The sequence below is a fragment of the Pipistrellus kuhlii genome, unplaced genomic scaffold (genome assembly GCF_014108245.1).
Source record: "Pipistrellus kuhlii isolate mPipKuh1 unplaced genomic scaffold, mPipKuh1.p scaffold_m20_p_16, whole genome shotgun sequence".
Classification (NCBI taxonomy): domain Eukaryota; kingdom Metazoa; phylum Chordata; class Mammalia; order Chiroptera; family Vespertilionidae; genus Pipistrellus; species Pipistrellus kuhlii.
Window position 1 is genome coordinate 15,178,161 of NW_023425471.1, and position 15,447 is coordinate 15,193,607.

General features: G+C 39.0%; 1 protein-coding gene across 14 annotated transcripts in view; it reads right to left on the reverse strand.

Annotated features, from left to right (window-relative positions):
* TAB3 (TGF-beta activated kinase 1 (MAP3K7) binding protein 3) overlaps positions 1-15,447 on the reverse strand; it is an 88,145-nt gene that overhangs the window by 13,357 nt on the left and 59,341 nt on the right. For 12 of the 14 annotated variants that reach the window (XM_036439727.2, XM_045582348.1, XM_045582350.1 and 9 more), the window contains one exon: positions 1,958-6,161. The exons of 1 other annotated variant lie outside the window; for it this stretch is intronic. In XM_036439727.2, coding sequence (XP_036295620.1) covers positions 6,013-6,161 — 149 coding nt within the window. In that variant the 3' untranslated portion in view covers positions 1,958-6,012. Of the gene's footprint in view, positions 1-1,957; positions 6,162-7,141; positions 7,153-9,892; positions 9,899-15,447 lie in introns of those variants that run through there. One more of the 14 variants, XM_045582353.1, reaches the window with a different exon arrangement.

Sequence of the window (15,447 nt, forward strand, 5' to 3'; positions counted from 1 at the left end):
AGATTGGAGATGTACAAGCTGGGCTGAGGGACACCCCCTCACCCCTCCATGCACAAATGTCATGCACTGGGCCTCTAGTAAGTATGTAAGTTCATTGATTTATCTCTTTTTATCTACCCAATTCCACATTGAGGTCAGTCAGTCTATTCCATGCCTTCCTGCTTCAGGTCTTATTTTGTTGGTCAATTTATTTTATTCATTAGATTCCACAAATAAGTGAGTTTATGTGATATTTGTCTTTCTCAGTTTGACTTATTTCACTGAGCATATTTTCCGGGTCTATCCAGGTTGTCCCAAAGGGAAAGAGATCTGTTGTGTTTTTTTTTGTTTGTTTGTTTTTTATAGCTGCATAGTATTGCATTTTGTAAATGTCCCACTGTTTGTTTGTTTGTTTTTTTATACATTCATTTGCTGATGAGCACTTGGGCTGTTTCCAAATCTTAGGTATTGTAAATAACACTATGAACATAAGGATGCATATTATTCTAATTGGTGTTCTGGAGTTTTCAGGCTATATTCTCAAAAGTGGGAACACTGGGTCAAGCAGAATACATACTATTTTTTAAAAAATCAAGTCTCTATTTTTAAAATTTTATTTTTTAATATTTTTATTGATTTTAGAAAGGGAGGATAGTTAGAAACATTGATCAGCTGCCTCCTGCATGACCCCTGCTGAGGATTGAGCCCACATCCTAGGTATATTCCCTATCAGGGAATTGAATCAGTGACCTCTTGGTTCATGGGTTAATACTCAACCACTGAGCTACACTGGCCAGGTGCTTTACATACTATTTTTAAAGTTATCTTTGATCTTTCTATTCATTACTTTACTGTAAGATGTGGTGGAAGATAACCGTATAGTTGATGAGGTAAAGTATCCTTATGATTGCTGACAGAAAGGTAGGGGAAATATATAAAGATGTAAGAGACACAATTTCAAGTCATAATTTATACTCTAATTTAGACATGCTTGTAAAATAATTCTTAAGAAAACGGGTAATTTAACACTAGATATTTAATAAATCATTTTATAAGGTGTGATATGAGTATATGGTGCTTATGTTAAATTTAGATTACTTGTTATGTGTGAGATTTGTTTCAAAATAATCAGAGGTGGATTAGAACATTGATGAAATAAGATTGCTTATATATAGATAATTTTGGAAGTTGGTGATAAGTAAATGCGGGATTATTCTTCTTCTGTACTTGTCTGAAAATTTATAGTAAAAATGTAATAGAAATTATTTTGACTTTAAATACATTTTTTTCAGTTTTTTAATAGGACATGTGATTTATCTTTTTTAAAATTTACTGTTGAAAGCAGTAGATATATCTCCCCCCCCCCCAGACCTCTCCCTAGCTGCTCCCACTCCCCAGCACATACCTCACCCGCTACCGTCTGTGTCCATTGTTTATGCTTATACGCATGCATAGAAGTCCTTTGGTTGACCTCTAACCCCTCCATTCTCCCTCCCCTGCCTTCCCTCTGAGATTTGATAGTCTGTTCGTTGTTTTTGTAATAAATACATATTCTTATCACTGAAAATCCTATCTACTATAATTCATCTGTGGTGATTTCTGTGCAAAAGCTGGGAAGTTGACTCTAAATCCTAGCAAAACTAGGTTCAGGGCCTCTGTGATTATTTGCCTTTAAAAAATTAGCTACAAATGATATAAAGATAAAATTACTTCCTTTTGTAAGAAATATGTAAGTTCCTAACATATTCTACCTTTTATATAAAATTTGGTTATATATACTTTGACCCAATTTAAAATTAGAGTAATGTACATATAATACCTCAAAATTTAACATTAGTACATATTCTAATAGAACAGAAATGTGACCAAAGAGTAGGTTTCTGAGAGTTTATTTCAGACCAGAAATAATATGTGTTGGAACTAGAACAGGTTTGATACAGTAAGTCATTTCTAACTACACAGAAAAGATGCAGAATGTAGTTTACTTTTTGTTTATTAATTTATTTTGCAGGAATCATTGATTTTCCGAATATGTGTTGTTTGGAGGTACAATGCATGCATAGCCTTTTCAAATGCCTTTGTACAATTTCACTTCAAAATAATTTGATTCACAGCATACACAGAAATCTAAGAGACAAGGTATTTACAAGATTTAATAAGTTCTTGCTGTTTTAATAAAGAAACGAATAAATTCTTTAACAGTAGGGAAACATGGACATTGGGTATCATTATTAAGAATTCAGAATTGTTCAGTCGCAAAGTAACTTTTCATGGCTTAAAAAATTATAATTGAGCCATTCTATTAATTTCTGAATGCTCATGCCATGCAAAATCTAGTTTTAAATATCTGGGGTTGCATATGATATAGGAAAAAAATGCATTTCTGGTGAATGTGAAAACGTCATCAGAATTAAATTTTATAGTAAGAAAACATTGTTAATTCTCTCAGAAAGATTCAGTAGTGGTGCAACACAGACAGTGCCTAATTTAATGATTTTTTTAAAGTAACATTTCAGTAATCATTTTTCCTTCTTTACAGATATACAGACACACACTGTAACATGAACTCATTCAAAGTCTGAACAATGACTACAGTATTAAAATAAATCAGTTTTAACTATAAAGGGACATCTTCACATTCCAGGATACACTGTTGATATTTTCAAAGAACAATTTTCCTATACCTTATATTCTTTTTGTTTATAGCATCAGACATTACAATTACCTCTTAAAATACTATATAAAACTTGAGTTGCCATAGAAAGCTGGCAATGAACCTTAGATAATTGGGACAAAGCAATGACAAAATTTTAGGAAGTAATTACTAAAATTGAGACCAGCTCTTTAAAAATTATTAAACTTCTCATCACACATCCCATTTCTTTCAGGGAAATAAACAAATTAGCAACACTTCCCCCACCATCGTTAGTCTGCTCTAAAAACTACTTTTACCACACATTTCTTTGTTTCTTTAAAACCCTGCATCTACCCTCTCCCAAACAAGGTCATTATCAATTTGAAACATTTTTACAGTGCTCATTAGAAAATTTATGGCTCCTCTATAAACTTTTCAGACCTACTCCAAAATTTAGGGGGCCGTGCACTTTAACAAAATGGTAAATGTGCTCTCAGAAAACCCATTTTAAAACAGTGAAATACATATTTGAAATGTGTCTGGCCCTGGCTGGCGTTACATGGTGGTTAGAGCGTCAGCTTGTCCACCAAAGGGTCGCGGGCTTGATTCCCAGTCAAGGTCACATACCTGGTTCACTCTGCTCCAAGAGGGTGTCTGCAACCATTCTATGTATATGTATCTGTCACATGAATGGTTCTCTTTCTCTCTCTCTCTCTCTGTCCCTCCGTCCCTCCCTTTCACTCTCTCTGAAAAAATCAATGGGAAAAATATCCTCAGATGAGGATTAACAAAAAACAAACAAAAAACAAACAAGTGTCGTTAGGTCTGCGTTAAGAAAAAAAGTTTTTAATAGAAACAAGAAGTGTACCAATTGATCTAAGGAGCACAGGCACCTCTCAGCAGGCAGGCAACCAACCATCCAATTTGTATCCTACCATTTATATGCCAATTGTCTGTATATGTCAATCTAACTAGAAGATCCTTTACTTTGAAAGTTGACTGAATTCTTGTTCAAACTGGTCACAGACAAGAAGTAATGGATATATGGGACACAGTTAAATGTATCAGATTTATCAGTGTCAAATGATTTTGCTTATTTAAAAAAACGGAATACAGCCTATGTTGGTGTATGAAACTTGTACACAATCAGAAATGAACACATACAAAAAAAACACACACTTCCTTCAAATCAGTCTGATGTGTCATACCCCACCCTATACCTATCAAATAGAGTGGTTTCTCAATTTCCCTGGCAGGTGAAAACAATGGTTGTCTAGATATATCACCTAACGACTGGAACCATGCATCAACTGTATGACAGCAGCTTAGTAATCTGGATGTATGTTCATGCAATAGTTTTAAAGTCATCTACGTGGTTTTAATAAAGCATCAAACTGTTTTCATAACATGCTACAGGTACTTTCATTCTCAACTGTCAACTGCCAAGTTAGTTGCTGCCGCTTGAGCATATCACTAAGAATACTGGTAAACCTTTAGCGAGAATACCAACCAGTATATGGATTTCCCCCTAAACTGTTACTAAATACCAAGTGGGGTCCACCGTCACTAAAGAGATAATGAAACCATACAAAAGCAAAGATGGAATGTTATAGGATAGGACTGTTATTGGAGACTGACAGATACGTGTTACAAAAGCCTTTAAAGGATGATGTTTTCAGGTCACTGCTTTTAAGTCCATCTACTTTCTCACCATTGTTTTCACAGTTTTGCCACAGTTGTTGTATGAGAGATGTTCTATCAGTCTAATTACATAGCCACACTTTGTAGAGTGTGAAAGTATGATTTTGATGGAAAACTATGATGAATTGTTAATGCCTTTGGTTTCATTATGCTATTAAATGCAGCTTATTTTTCTAGGTCTGCCAGAGATTACTGCCAAATTAGAATGCAATGACAGCTTAAAGTGTGTGCAAGGGGTGTGGGGGAGGGAAGGTGGATATTTCTAAATTTATAACCTCAGGAAAAATCCCTAAGAATTAGAAAAACTTTCAATTTTATTGCTGTTTATATTTACCCAAATAAGGGGAAGATTCCAAAATCCAATTCTCAATGATGATAGAATCATTAATTGAATGTCTTCTTAAATTTTTTTCCAGTGGTGCATTCTAGGGAATTACATCTCTTGAGTTGTGCATACCCTAAAGTTCTAGTTTCATAAATAAGGAGTGCTTCAGTATCACTTGAACTACTTGGAACTCAGTGTTATTTCTGAATATAGTATGTTCAATTTGAAACATACTTCAAAGTCCTTTTTATTAACCTTATTCTTAATCTTATTTTTGACTAGCCTTCTCTTCCTCCCCAACTTTATGATATTGGCCCACTGTACTTTCACTCTCTGGTTTATGAATGTATGTGCAAATAAATATTTATTGAACTAATATTAATTTTTTTTCAGCTAAGTTAGGATTATGGCACAAAGTATTATCTGTGCTGTAAACATCATGAATCCCTCACAAAACTGAAAGGAGGGGACAAAAAGGCCCTATGCACTGCAAATGTATCTTGTAGAACCACAGGTGAAATCAAGGTTTCCAAATGGATTTTGGAATGGATTTACAATTGGCATACATTCATTGTGCTACTGACAGAGCACAGTTTTACGAGAAGGTCATTCATAAAATTGTACTTTGTAAGGACTCATTTTTTTATTTTTAAAACCAATGACCTAATAAAAGCATGCAGTAACTTCAAAAATATATCTATTATGTGGCGTAATTAGGTCTTGGTTACCAGTGTTGATATAGCTTGATGAATCATTGTACGAGCAATGATTATACTTTTGACAAAGGGCACAACATGCCTAATTCCTGACTACTGCAAATCACATTTTAAAACATCTTGTGTGTTGGAAATTACCCCTGAAAAAAGCAGCAGATACAAATACCCTAATATTTTGCCCCCCGCCCATCATATTCTAAGTGCTTCTTCCTATCCTCTTCAGTAGGAAGCAATGGGAAGGGCTCTAGGCTTTTCAGAGAGCTGTGACCAGATAAGTCTGCTATGGGGATTCACAGTTTGTCTGCATAAACTGTAACATGTCACACGATAAAGTTCTAGTTTATAAAATAAGGGTCACTCAGCAGTAACTCAACAATTGAATTCCACAGAAGAGCTCTTGACTTCTGTGTACATTCTTTCAAGAGAGAATCCTTTCCCAGTTTCAAGTATCCCTTTCTGTCTCTCACTCTGTAATGAGTTGAGACAGGGAAAAAACCTTCCCCATTTCTCCTGTAGTGAGTACAGGCAGCTCCAGTGCCATTCCTCCTCCCCCTACGGAATCTGAAATAAAAAGGCTGGACAGATGAAGATCCCGTTTCCTTTTCTTCTAATGGACACTCAGCTTCACTGTCAACCTGGTGCAGACTCTTCTCAATTCAGGTGTACCGGGGCATCTCACACTGCTCACAGCGATTTAGTGCTGGGTGGTTCAGAAACGTGCAGCTGTCACAATTCCATGGGGCCCCTTCATAGTCTTCATCTCGGGGCTGTGTCTGAGAATTGTTCTTGGGGCCAGGTAGATGCTCTGAGGGAAGTTAGAATGGAAAGAGAAAAAAGAGATTGATTTTCCCCAAAACAAATTAAAAACTACCAAAAAACGAACAAAAATAAGAAGTCTAGTATAGATTACCTTCAAAGTTCATTAACCATACATAGTTGTTAGCAAGCTTATTATCCATAGACACCGTTTCCCCGAAAATAAGACAGTGTCTTACATTAATTTTTGCTCCCAAAGATGCACTAGGTCTTGTTTTCAGGGGATGTCTTATTTTTCCATGAAGAAGAATACAGTACACATTTATTGTTAAATGAAAATAAAGGAAATTTATTACTTGTATACAATACGGTAGTACGGTAGTTGTCAACACAAACCAGACAAACTGTGAATCCTACAGTATCAAGAATTTACTCATTTATTCAATGACAATCATGTCATCATCTTCTGGACCATCATCATAACAATCCAATTCCTGAATTTCCTGGTGAATTTCTTGTGACTCCATTTCTTTCAGAATCAGTGGACCAAATCTCTCATGTTTAGCAATAGCACTGTCTTTTAATGAGTACTTCTTGTCAAGGTAGCCTGCTCGCAGTGCATTTGCAATGCAACTGTCAGTGATTTTCTCCCATGAATTCTTCACTCAAGTCACAACTTCTTGCAGTTTAGGTTTCACAAAGTTTCCACGCTGATTTCTCTCCATTCTATTTTCAATGTAGTCATTAATTTATATGCGCAAATTGTCTTTGAATTGCTTGCTTATTGCAGTAACAAGAGTCTGGAGATAGGCCTTCATTCCTGCGGGAATCATTATCTGATCTATTTTTCTTTCGTGAAGAAATGTCTTCATGTCTTTAGCGTGGTGAGTGCTGGCTGCATCCCAGACTAGCAGACCTCTTTGGCTCCCTCGCATAACAAGCGACAGCATTAAATTGACCCACTTCCTTATAACTGCTTGTGTGGCCCAGGCTTTTTCAGTTTCAAGAATAAAAACGCCCAAAACATGTTCAATCTTTTCCTTTTGCCCTTAGAAATGATTAAAGGCGGGATTTTAGTGCCATCCAGACGAATTGCCAAAATACAGGAAACACATGCACTTTCGTAAGCAGTGGAGGGAATGTACACTAAAGAGGCACCCCACTGTTCAATTGTTTGAGATGATTGGCCCATAAACACTGCAGTTTCATCCATAGCAATCATGTTGGAAAGACTGTATTTAGAGAAGTCAGCATCATCAATAAAGGACTTGAATGCAAGTGCTCACTTAATAACTTGAGTATCTTCCAACCTAAACAATGTAGATCTTCTTTAAGACAGTTCACTTTGCTGAAGGAAATTATCCAGCCAGTGTTGTGATGCTTTGAAGTCTTCGGGGGCTATGTTAAACTGTGGTGCCATTGCAAGGGCAAATTCTTGAATCTGAGCCCTATTCACAACCAAAGCCTTTGCTCTCCTGTCAACAACCCATTCACAGATCAGGTCTTCCAGCTCGGAAAATAATGGTTGCTGACCTGATCCACACTTGTGCTTTTTAGCATTTCCCTTGTCCACTTGTTCAATGAGATTACCATACTCTGCTTGCCATTTTCAAACCAATCGGATACTCAACATCTTCTCTTTGCAGAAAGCAGTAAGATTTTGGCCCCAAGAGTTTTCCACGATTCCTTTCTTGTACTCCACGGAGTAGCTTTTTCTTTTTGTGCTCATTTCTATGGGTAAAAAAAGGGAATTGGGGTATCAAGGTGGGGGAGGGGGATCACTTAAAATGACACAGGGGGGATCAGAGGGGGGGGATCAAAATGGCACAGGAGAATCAGAAGGGGGATTACCATTTTAGTAACCCCCTCTGATCTTCCTGTGCCATTTTAAGTGATCCCCATCCCCCCATCCCTGTGCCACTGAACACCTTCACCAGACATTCTCCCTACCCCTTTATCAGACATTTACCCCCTGGGGCCTGCCTGAGGACTGTCACTGGGCTTGCTGGAGCCTGGATCTGGGCTGGAGCAGGGTCTGCCACTGACTGAGAACCTTCAGTCATCATGAGGGCGGCCGCGAGCATCAGGTAGTCTCACCAGAAACAGACCAGCATTCACCACCTTCACCGTGTCCTGTCCGCTCTAATCCTCCTGTTCTACACGCATCTGCGAAATTCTCTCTCCTGCCCCGCGCTCACTGCTCACTCCGACCTCCGCTCTGCCTCCACACAGCAGTGACTTCAGGGCTCAGCATAACATCACTGGTTGCTAGATGCCAGTCGGGGTGGCCCTAGCAACCAGTTTACAGTAAAATAATTTTCATTCTGAGACAGAGCCTGGGGGGGGGGGGGGCTAATTTTCAGGGGGATGCCTTATATTTCACTCAGAAGGAAACCTGTTAAGTAGGTCTTATTTTCGGAGAGTATTTTATTTTTGGGGAAACACGGTAGTAGTTATTCCAGCCAAATGAAAATAACAAAATGTTATATAGCATGTTAAAAATAATTCTACCATTGGCCAGTGTAGCTCAGTGGTTGAGCGTTGATCCATGAACCAGGAGATTGTGGTTTGATGCAGGTCAGGGCACATGCCTGGGTTGCTGGCTCAATCACTAGCCAATCAATGATTCTCTCTCATCATTGATGTTTCTACCTCTCCCTCTCCCTTCTTAAAAAATCAATAAAAAAGATATTTAAAAAATTAATTCCACTTCCTCCTGCCATGTTCAGTTCTATGTGTCTCCCCCTCATATTAGTCATACTACATTTAGCATCTGATCAAATGTGTGACTTCTTTTAGATCATCAGTTTCACAATATGCATGTATTTAATAATGATGGTTCGTAAATGGCAGTAAGGGTTCACAACAAAGGTTTCCCCAGAATGGTAAAAAGAGAAAGATAAAGCCCCTACAGTTAGTTTTTCAGAAGTTAAATTGATTCAATATAAACAATTATCTTTTTATTCTCAGACTAGAGACCTGGTGCATGAATTTGTGCACCAGTGGGGTCCGTTGGCCTGGCTTGTGGGATCTGGCTGAAACTGGTTTACAAGACGGTGTGGGCCAGGCCAAGGGACCTCACTGGTGCACAATCGGAGCCATGTAGGGACACGGGAGGTTGGACAGCCGGGGAGAGACCATGTGAGGGTTCCAGGGCATGCCTGGCCCATCTCGTTCAGTCCTGATAGACCAGACCCCAGCACCAAGCTAACCTACCAGTTGGAGCATCCTCCCCCTGGTGGTCAGTGCACATCATAGCAAGCAGTTGAGCAGCCTTAGGATATCATTAGCATATTACATTTGATAGGTTGAACAGACGACCGGACATTTAGCATATTAGGCTTTTATTATATAGGATTCTTTCCTATCAATTTTTTTAAAAAAGTCTATGTGTATACAATATAAAATGCTAGCAACTTTATGTCAGTCCTTGGGAAAAAAGGCTTCTAGAGTTAATTTGTAAATCCTGCCTTTTAGGAACAGTCCCTTCTGAAAATGGGGTCAATAACTAGAGGCTAAAGATCTCTGGATGGAATTCACCCTGGCATCTGGAGCAAGGTCAGGAGGCTGTGAAGATGCACCATAAAACACTGGAAAATCCTCTCTGTGAACCGGAGATGACATTATAATCTAAGGTAAACAGCCTTCTAAGCAGGTAAAAGAAACTGAGACATGGTATTTAATTGGTTACCATTCTGGGTTAAGCATATCTTCCCTTGAAAGTGAATGAGCTACTGTGGCTTACCAATTTGTCTCTAATGACAAATGGCTGTTGGGTACATTTCCCTAAGAAAATTTGGTGTTAGACCCTGAACCTTACTGCAAGCTTAAGGCTCAGGCTCAATCAGGAGGTGGTCTTAGCCTTACAATAGAACCATTGGGTTCTCTAACCTAGTCCTGTGACTATAAAAAGATGGGCTTGCCATAGCACATTTGGCTCAGTGGATAGAGCATCAGCCCATAGACTCAGGGTGTCGTGGTTCAATTCCAGTCAAGGGCACATATCTTGGTTGCAGGCTTGATCCACAGCCCTGTTTGGGGTGCATGCTGGAGGCAACCAAACACTTCCTCTCTCTGAAATAACTTCTCAACAAATATATTTAAAAGGCACCTAATTTATAATTTTTTTGATCTTCACCCAAGGAGTATTTTTTCCATTGATTTTAGAGAGTGGAAGTGAGGAAGAGAGAGAAACATCAATGTGAGAGAAACATATCCATTTGTTATCTCCCTGTGGGGATCCCACCTGCAACCCCATGCCCTTGACCAGGAATTGAACCTGTGACCTCCTGGTGCACCAACTAACCATTGAACCATGTTGGCCAGGGCTAAAAGGCACCTAATTTAGAATTATTGTTAGCCCAAAAAAAAGATACTGCTAAAAAAAAAAAAAAAAGATACTATTGCTGAAACCGGTTTGGCTCAGTGGATAGAGCGTCAACCTGTGGACTGAAAAATCCCAGGTTCGATTCCGGTCAAGGGCATGTACTTGGATTGTGGGCACATCCCCAGTAGGGGGTATGCAAGAGGCAGCTGATTGATGATTCTCTCTCATCAATGTTTCTAACTATCTGTCCCTTTTCCTTCCTCTCTGTAAGAAATCAATAAAGTATATTAAAAAAAAAAGATACTGTTCATTTCATCATAAGGAAGTAGTGTTTAAATAGAAGCATGTAAAACACAAAATACATTTTAGATGCCTATTTTCATATGACTTACAGGTGTGAAATATTTATGGAATAGTTTACAAGTTAAGATAGTTCAGACCTTATGAAAAATAAAAACAAAATAATATGCATGTTTATACACAATAAAATGGAAATAAATAGGTGTTTCCTTTAATAGACTAAATTTCCACAAAATGACCACCCTCAAATATCACATCAATTTAATACTATTTATCTCACCTAATAAAAGAGAAACATGCAAATTAATCATCACTCCGCTACGCCCACAGCCAATCAGAGTGATTATGCAAATTAACCCAACAAAGATGGAGATTAATTTGCATACACAGGCACAGAGCAGAGTGAAGCCTGCTATGAGGGGAAGAGGGGCAGCGGAGGGAGCTACTGGAGTGGTGCTTCAGTCAGAAGTGAGGATGTGCCTGCTCTGGGCAACCCAGCAGCAGGGAGCAGAGACTTGCAGGCTCTGAGCAGCCAGGGAGCAGGGACTTGCTGGCTCCCTGGAGGCTGTGAGTGAGGCCAGGGGCCTATTCTTGCACAAATATCATGCAATGGGCCTCTAGTGTTATATAACTAGCATACAGAAGATAAAAATGCTCAAAAGGATGCAAATAGTTTTCAACAATTATAAATATTTTCTACACTTTCAAAGATAGTTGATATTTTTCCAAAAGGGAAATATGCCAATGATAAAGACACATTTCTTTTAAGTATATGAAGTGTAATATAGTTTCATGCTTGGTTTATATTTACGTTGGGATCTTTCCACCTAGTTAATATCAAGAAATATCAAGTATAATACTTGTACAAATCCAACTTGTATATTTTTAGAAACCTTATTTTCACTGAACCACAGGATATAGTTCAAGAAGCATTATAAATGCTCAGTGAGAAGTTATAAAGTCCAGAGCTTTCAAGTTACATTTACTTGACATTGCTTTCATTAAAAAAAAACACAGAACTTTATTATTGAGAATATTACAAATACCACCCCTTCCCCCACAATTGCCCTCATCCACCCAGTTTCTGCCCTGCCCCAGGCCTTCACCACCCTATTGTCTGTGACCATAGGTAATGCATATATGCATACAAGTTCTTTGGTTAATTTCTTCCTGCCCTTTCCCCCCACCTTCCCTTTGAGATTCCTCAGTCTGTTCCTTGTTTCCATGCCTCTGGTTTTGTTTTATTTTATTAACCAGTTTATTTTGTTCATTAGATTTTTTGTTCATTTGATTTTTTTTACATTGAATTATTGATAGACATGTATTTATTGCCATTTTATTCATCATATTTTTATCTTTTTTCTTCTTCCTCTTCATCTTCTTTCTCTTAAAGAATACCTTCGACATTTCATGTAGTACTGGTTTGGTGGTGATGGACTCTTTTAGCTTTTTCTTGTCTGTGAAGCTCTTTATTTGACCTTCAATTCTAAATGATAGCGTTTCTGGGTAATCTTTTTTTTTAATTTTTTATTTTTTTATTAAATTATTATCTGTGTACATATCTTACCATCCTCCCCCTCCCATATATACCCTCCCTCCCCAGAGTTTTGTGTCCATTGGTTGTACTTATATGCATGTATACAAGTCCTTTGGTTGATCTATTATCTCCCCCAGATCTCCCTCCCCTCCCTGCTGTAATTTGACAGTCTGCTTGTTGCTTTACTGTCTCTATATCTTTTGGTTCATCAGTTTATAATGTTCTTTATTATCCATAAATGAGTGAGGTCATGTGGTGTTTCTCTTTCATTGACTGACTTATTTCACGCAACATGATGTTCTCCAATTCCATCCAGGCTGTTGCAAATGATGAGAATTCCTTCTTTTTTATGGCAGCTTAGTATTCCATTGTGTAGATGTACCACTGATTTTTGATCCAATCACCTGCTGATGGGCACCTAGGCTGTTTCCAAATTCTAGCTATTGTAGATTGTGCTGCTATGAACATAAGGGTGCATATATCCTTTCTGATTGGTGTTTCTAGTTTCTTGGGATATAATCCTAGGAGTGGGATTACTGGGTCAAATGGGAGTTCCATTTTCAGTTTTTTGAGGAACTCCCATTTGTCCCAGTAATCCCACTCCTAGGATTATATCCCAAGAAAAATATATTCTAGCTGAAAAATATATTCTCCATAGTGGTTGCACCAGTCTGCATTCCCACCAGCAGTGCACGAGGGTTCCTTTTTCTCCGCAAACTCACCAACACTTGTCGTTTGTTGATTTGTTGATGTTGGCCATTCTGACAGGTGTGAGATGGTACTGCATTGTTGTTTTGATTTGCATCTCTCGGATAATTAGTGACTTTGAGCATGTTTTCATGTGCCTTTTGGCTTTCCTTCTGTCTTCTTTTGAAAATATTCTATTTAGGTCCATTGCCCATTTTTTAATTGGATCATTCATCTTCCTTTTATTTAGTTGTATTTTTCAGGGTAATCTTGCTTGTAGGTCCTTGCTATTCATTACTTTGAATATTTCTTGCCACTCCCTTCTGGCCTGCATAGTTTCTGTTGAGAATCAGCTGACAGTTGCTCTCTTGGAGGTAACTAACTGCTTCTCTTTGTCTTTAACCCCTGGCATTTTAATTATGATGTGTCTTGGTGTGGGTCTCTGAGTTCTTCTTGTTTGGGACTCTGTGCTTCCTGCACTTGTAAGTCTATTTCTTTCACCAAGTAAGGGAAATTTTCTACATTATTTTTCAAATAGGTTTTCAATATCTTGCTCTTTCTCTTCTCCTTCTGGCACCCCCATAATGCAAATGTTGGTATGCTTGAAGTTGTCCCAGAGGCTCCTTATACTGTTTTCATATTTCTGGGTGTTTTTTTCTTTTTGCTCTTCTGATTGCTTTTTCATGTTCCAAATCATTGATTTGATTCTCAGAATACTCTACTCCTCTATTGAGTCCCTGTAAAATATTCTTTTTTTCAGTTAGTATATACTTAATTTTTGACCAGTCCTTTTTCATGTCTTTGAAATTCTCACTAATATCCTTAAAAATCTCACTAAGTCCCTGAAGCTCTCATTAAGATCCTTGAGCATCCTAATAACCATTGTTTTAAACTCTGTATCTAGTAGTTTGTTTGCTTCCATTTCATTTGGTTATTTTTTTGAGATTTCTTGTTTTTTCATTTGTGACATGTTTGTTTTCACCTTTTGTCTTCTTCCCTGTGTTCATTTCTATATATTAGGTAGGGCACCTATGTCTCCTGGAATTAGTAAAGTGGCCTTGTATAGTAGGTGTCCTATAGGGCCCAGTGGCTCAGCCTCTCCAGTCACCTGAGCTGGGCACTCTAGGTGTGCACCTGTGTGGGTTTGTGCATAGTCTTGTTGTAGTTGAGCCTTGATTGCTGTTGGAGTCACTGAGAGGAATTGACCTTTAGGTCAATGGTTGTTAGGATCAGCTTCAACTACAATGGGAGAGCTGCTGAGCAGGAGACACTTCTATGGAGCAAGACTTGTTTCACTGGGGCTTTGGTGCTCACTAAATCTGCCCCTTGAGTGTGTTCCTTGTGGATTTGTAGAGTTGTAATCTGGCATGGTCTGAAGTTGTCCACCATGTGCACTGGCTTTGGGGCTTCCTGGCAGGTGCAAAGTCAACCACTGCATGGGGCCACCTAGCAAGAGTTACAGAGAGATCTGCAGATCATTTTTACTGTGTTGTGCTTGGAAGTGCTCAGGCAAGGACAAGATGTGAAGCTACGCAGGCCGGTGCTAGTGCTGGGTCTTGGACCTTTTATTGATAGGTATGGGGCACACTGATGCCAACTGTTGCTTGTTTGAGAAATTTTAGAAAAGTCTGAAATCTGAACTACTAAAGACCATTCATATGGAAAAGTTGCTGCAAACAGCTTGTGTGGGGCTGCAAATTGGATGAGGTGGGGCCTCAGGGAGTCACCGGGGCTGAGTGAACCATACTGATAGAAACTCGGATATGGCTGCCAGTCAGTTCTGTGATGGAGGAGGTCCCAGCACAGGATCAATGACCCCTATGAACATCCCCATCTGGGAGGAAGCCACCTCAAAATCCCTGCCCTGATGCCAGGCATTCCAGTTCCTTCCCATATGTCCCTGGATCCCCTAAAGCCACTGCCTGAGTGCTAGAGTCCAGAAGTATTGAGTCTGAATAAGTCCATGTGCTGGCCTTTCTAAGAGGGACTGCCTGGGTATCCAGCAGCCTCTGTGTCAGTCATAATCTCTGATGATTTTTACAGCCTAAAGCAGGCATCCTCAAACTTTTTAAAGTGGGGGCCAGATCACGGTCCCTCAGAGAGCTGGAGGGCCGGACTATATGAACTACTAATTCCTACTGTAACACCTCGGCTGCGCTCACTGCCCAAAAAACCTGGTGGGCCGGATCAGACTCCTCTGCGGGGCGCATGTGGCCCGCGGGCCGTAGTTTGAATACCCCTGGTAAAGTATGGGGGATTTCTTTTACTGGCACTGGAAGCCTGGGCTGACCATTCTGGTATGGAGTTGGGAGCCCTTGCTTCTCACAGATCTCACTGACTTGATATCACTCCAAATTAAAACCATGCCATATGAGGGTGTCAGACCAGCCTGTTCTGCACCTCTGCCCCTCCTACCAATCTTGATGTAGTTTCTTCTTTATTTCTCTAGTTGTAAGACTTCCATTCAGCCAGATTTCAGGCAGT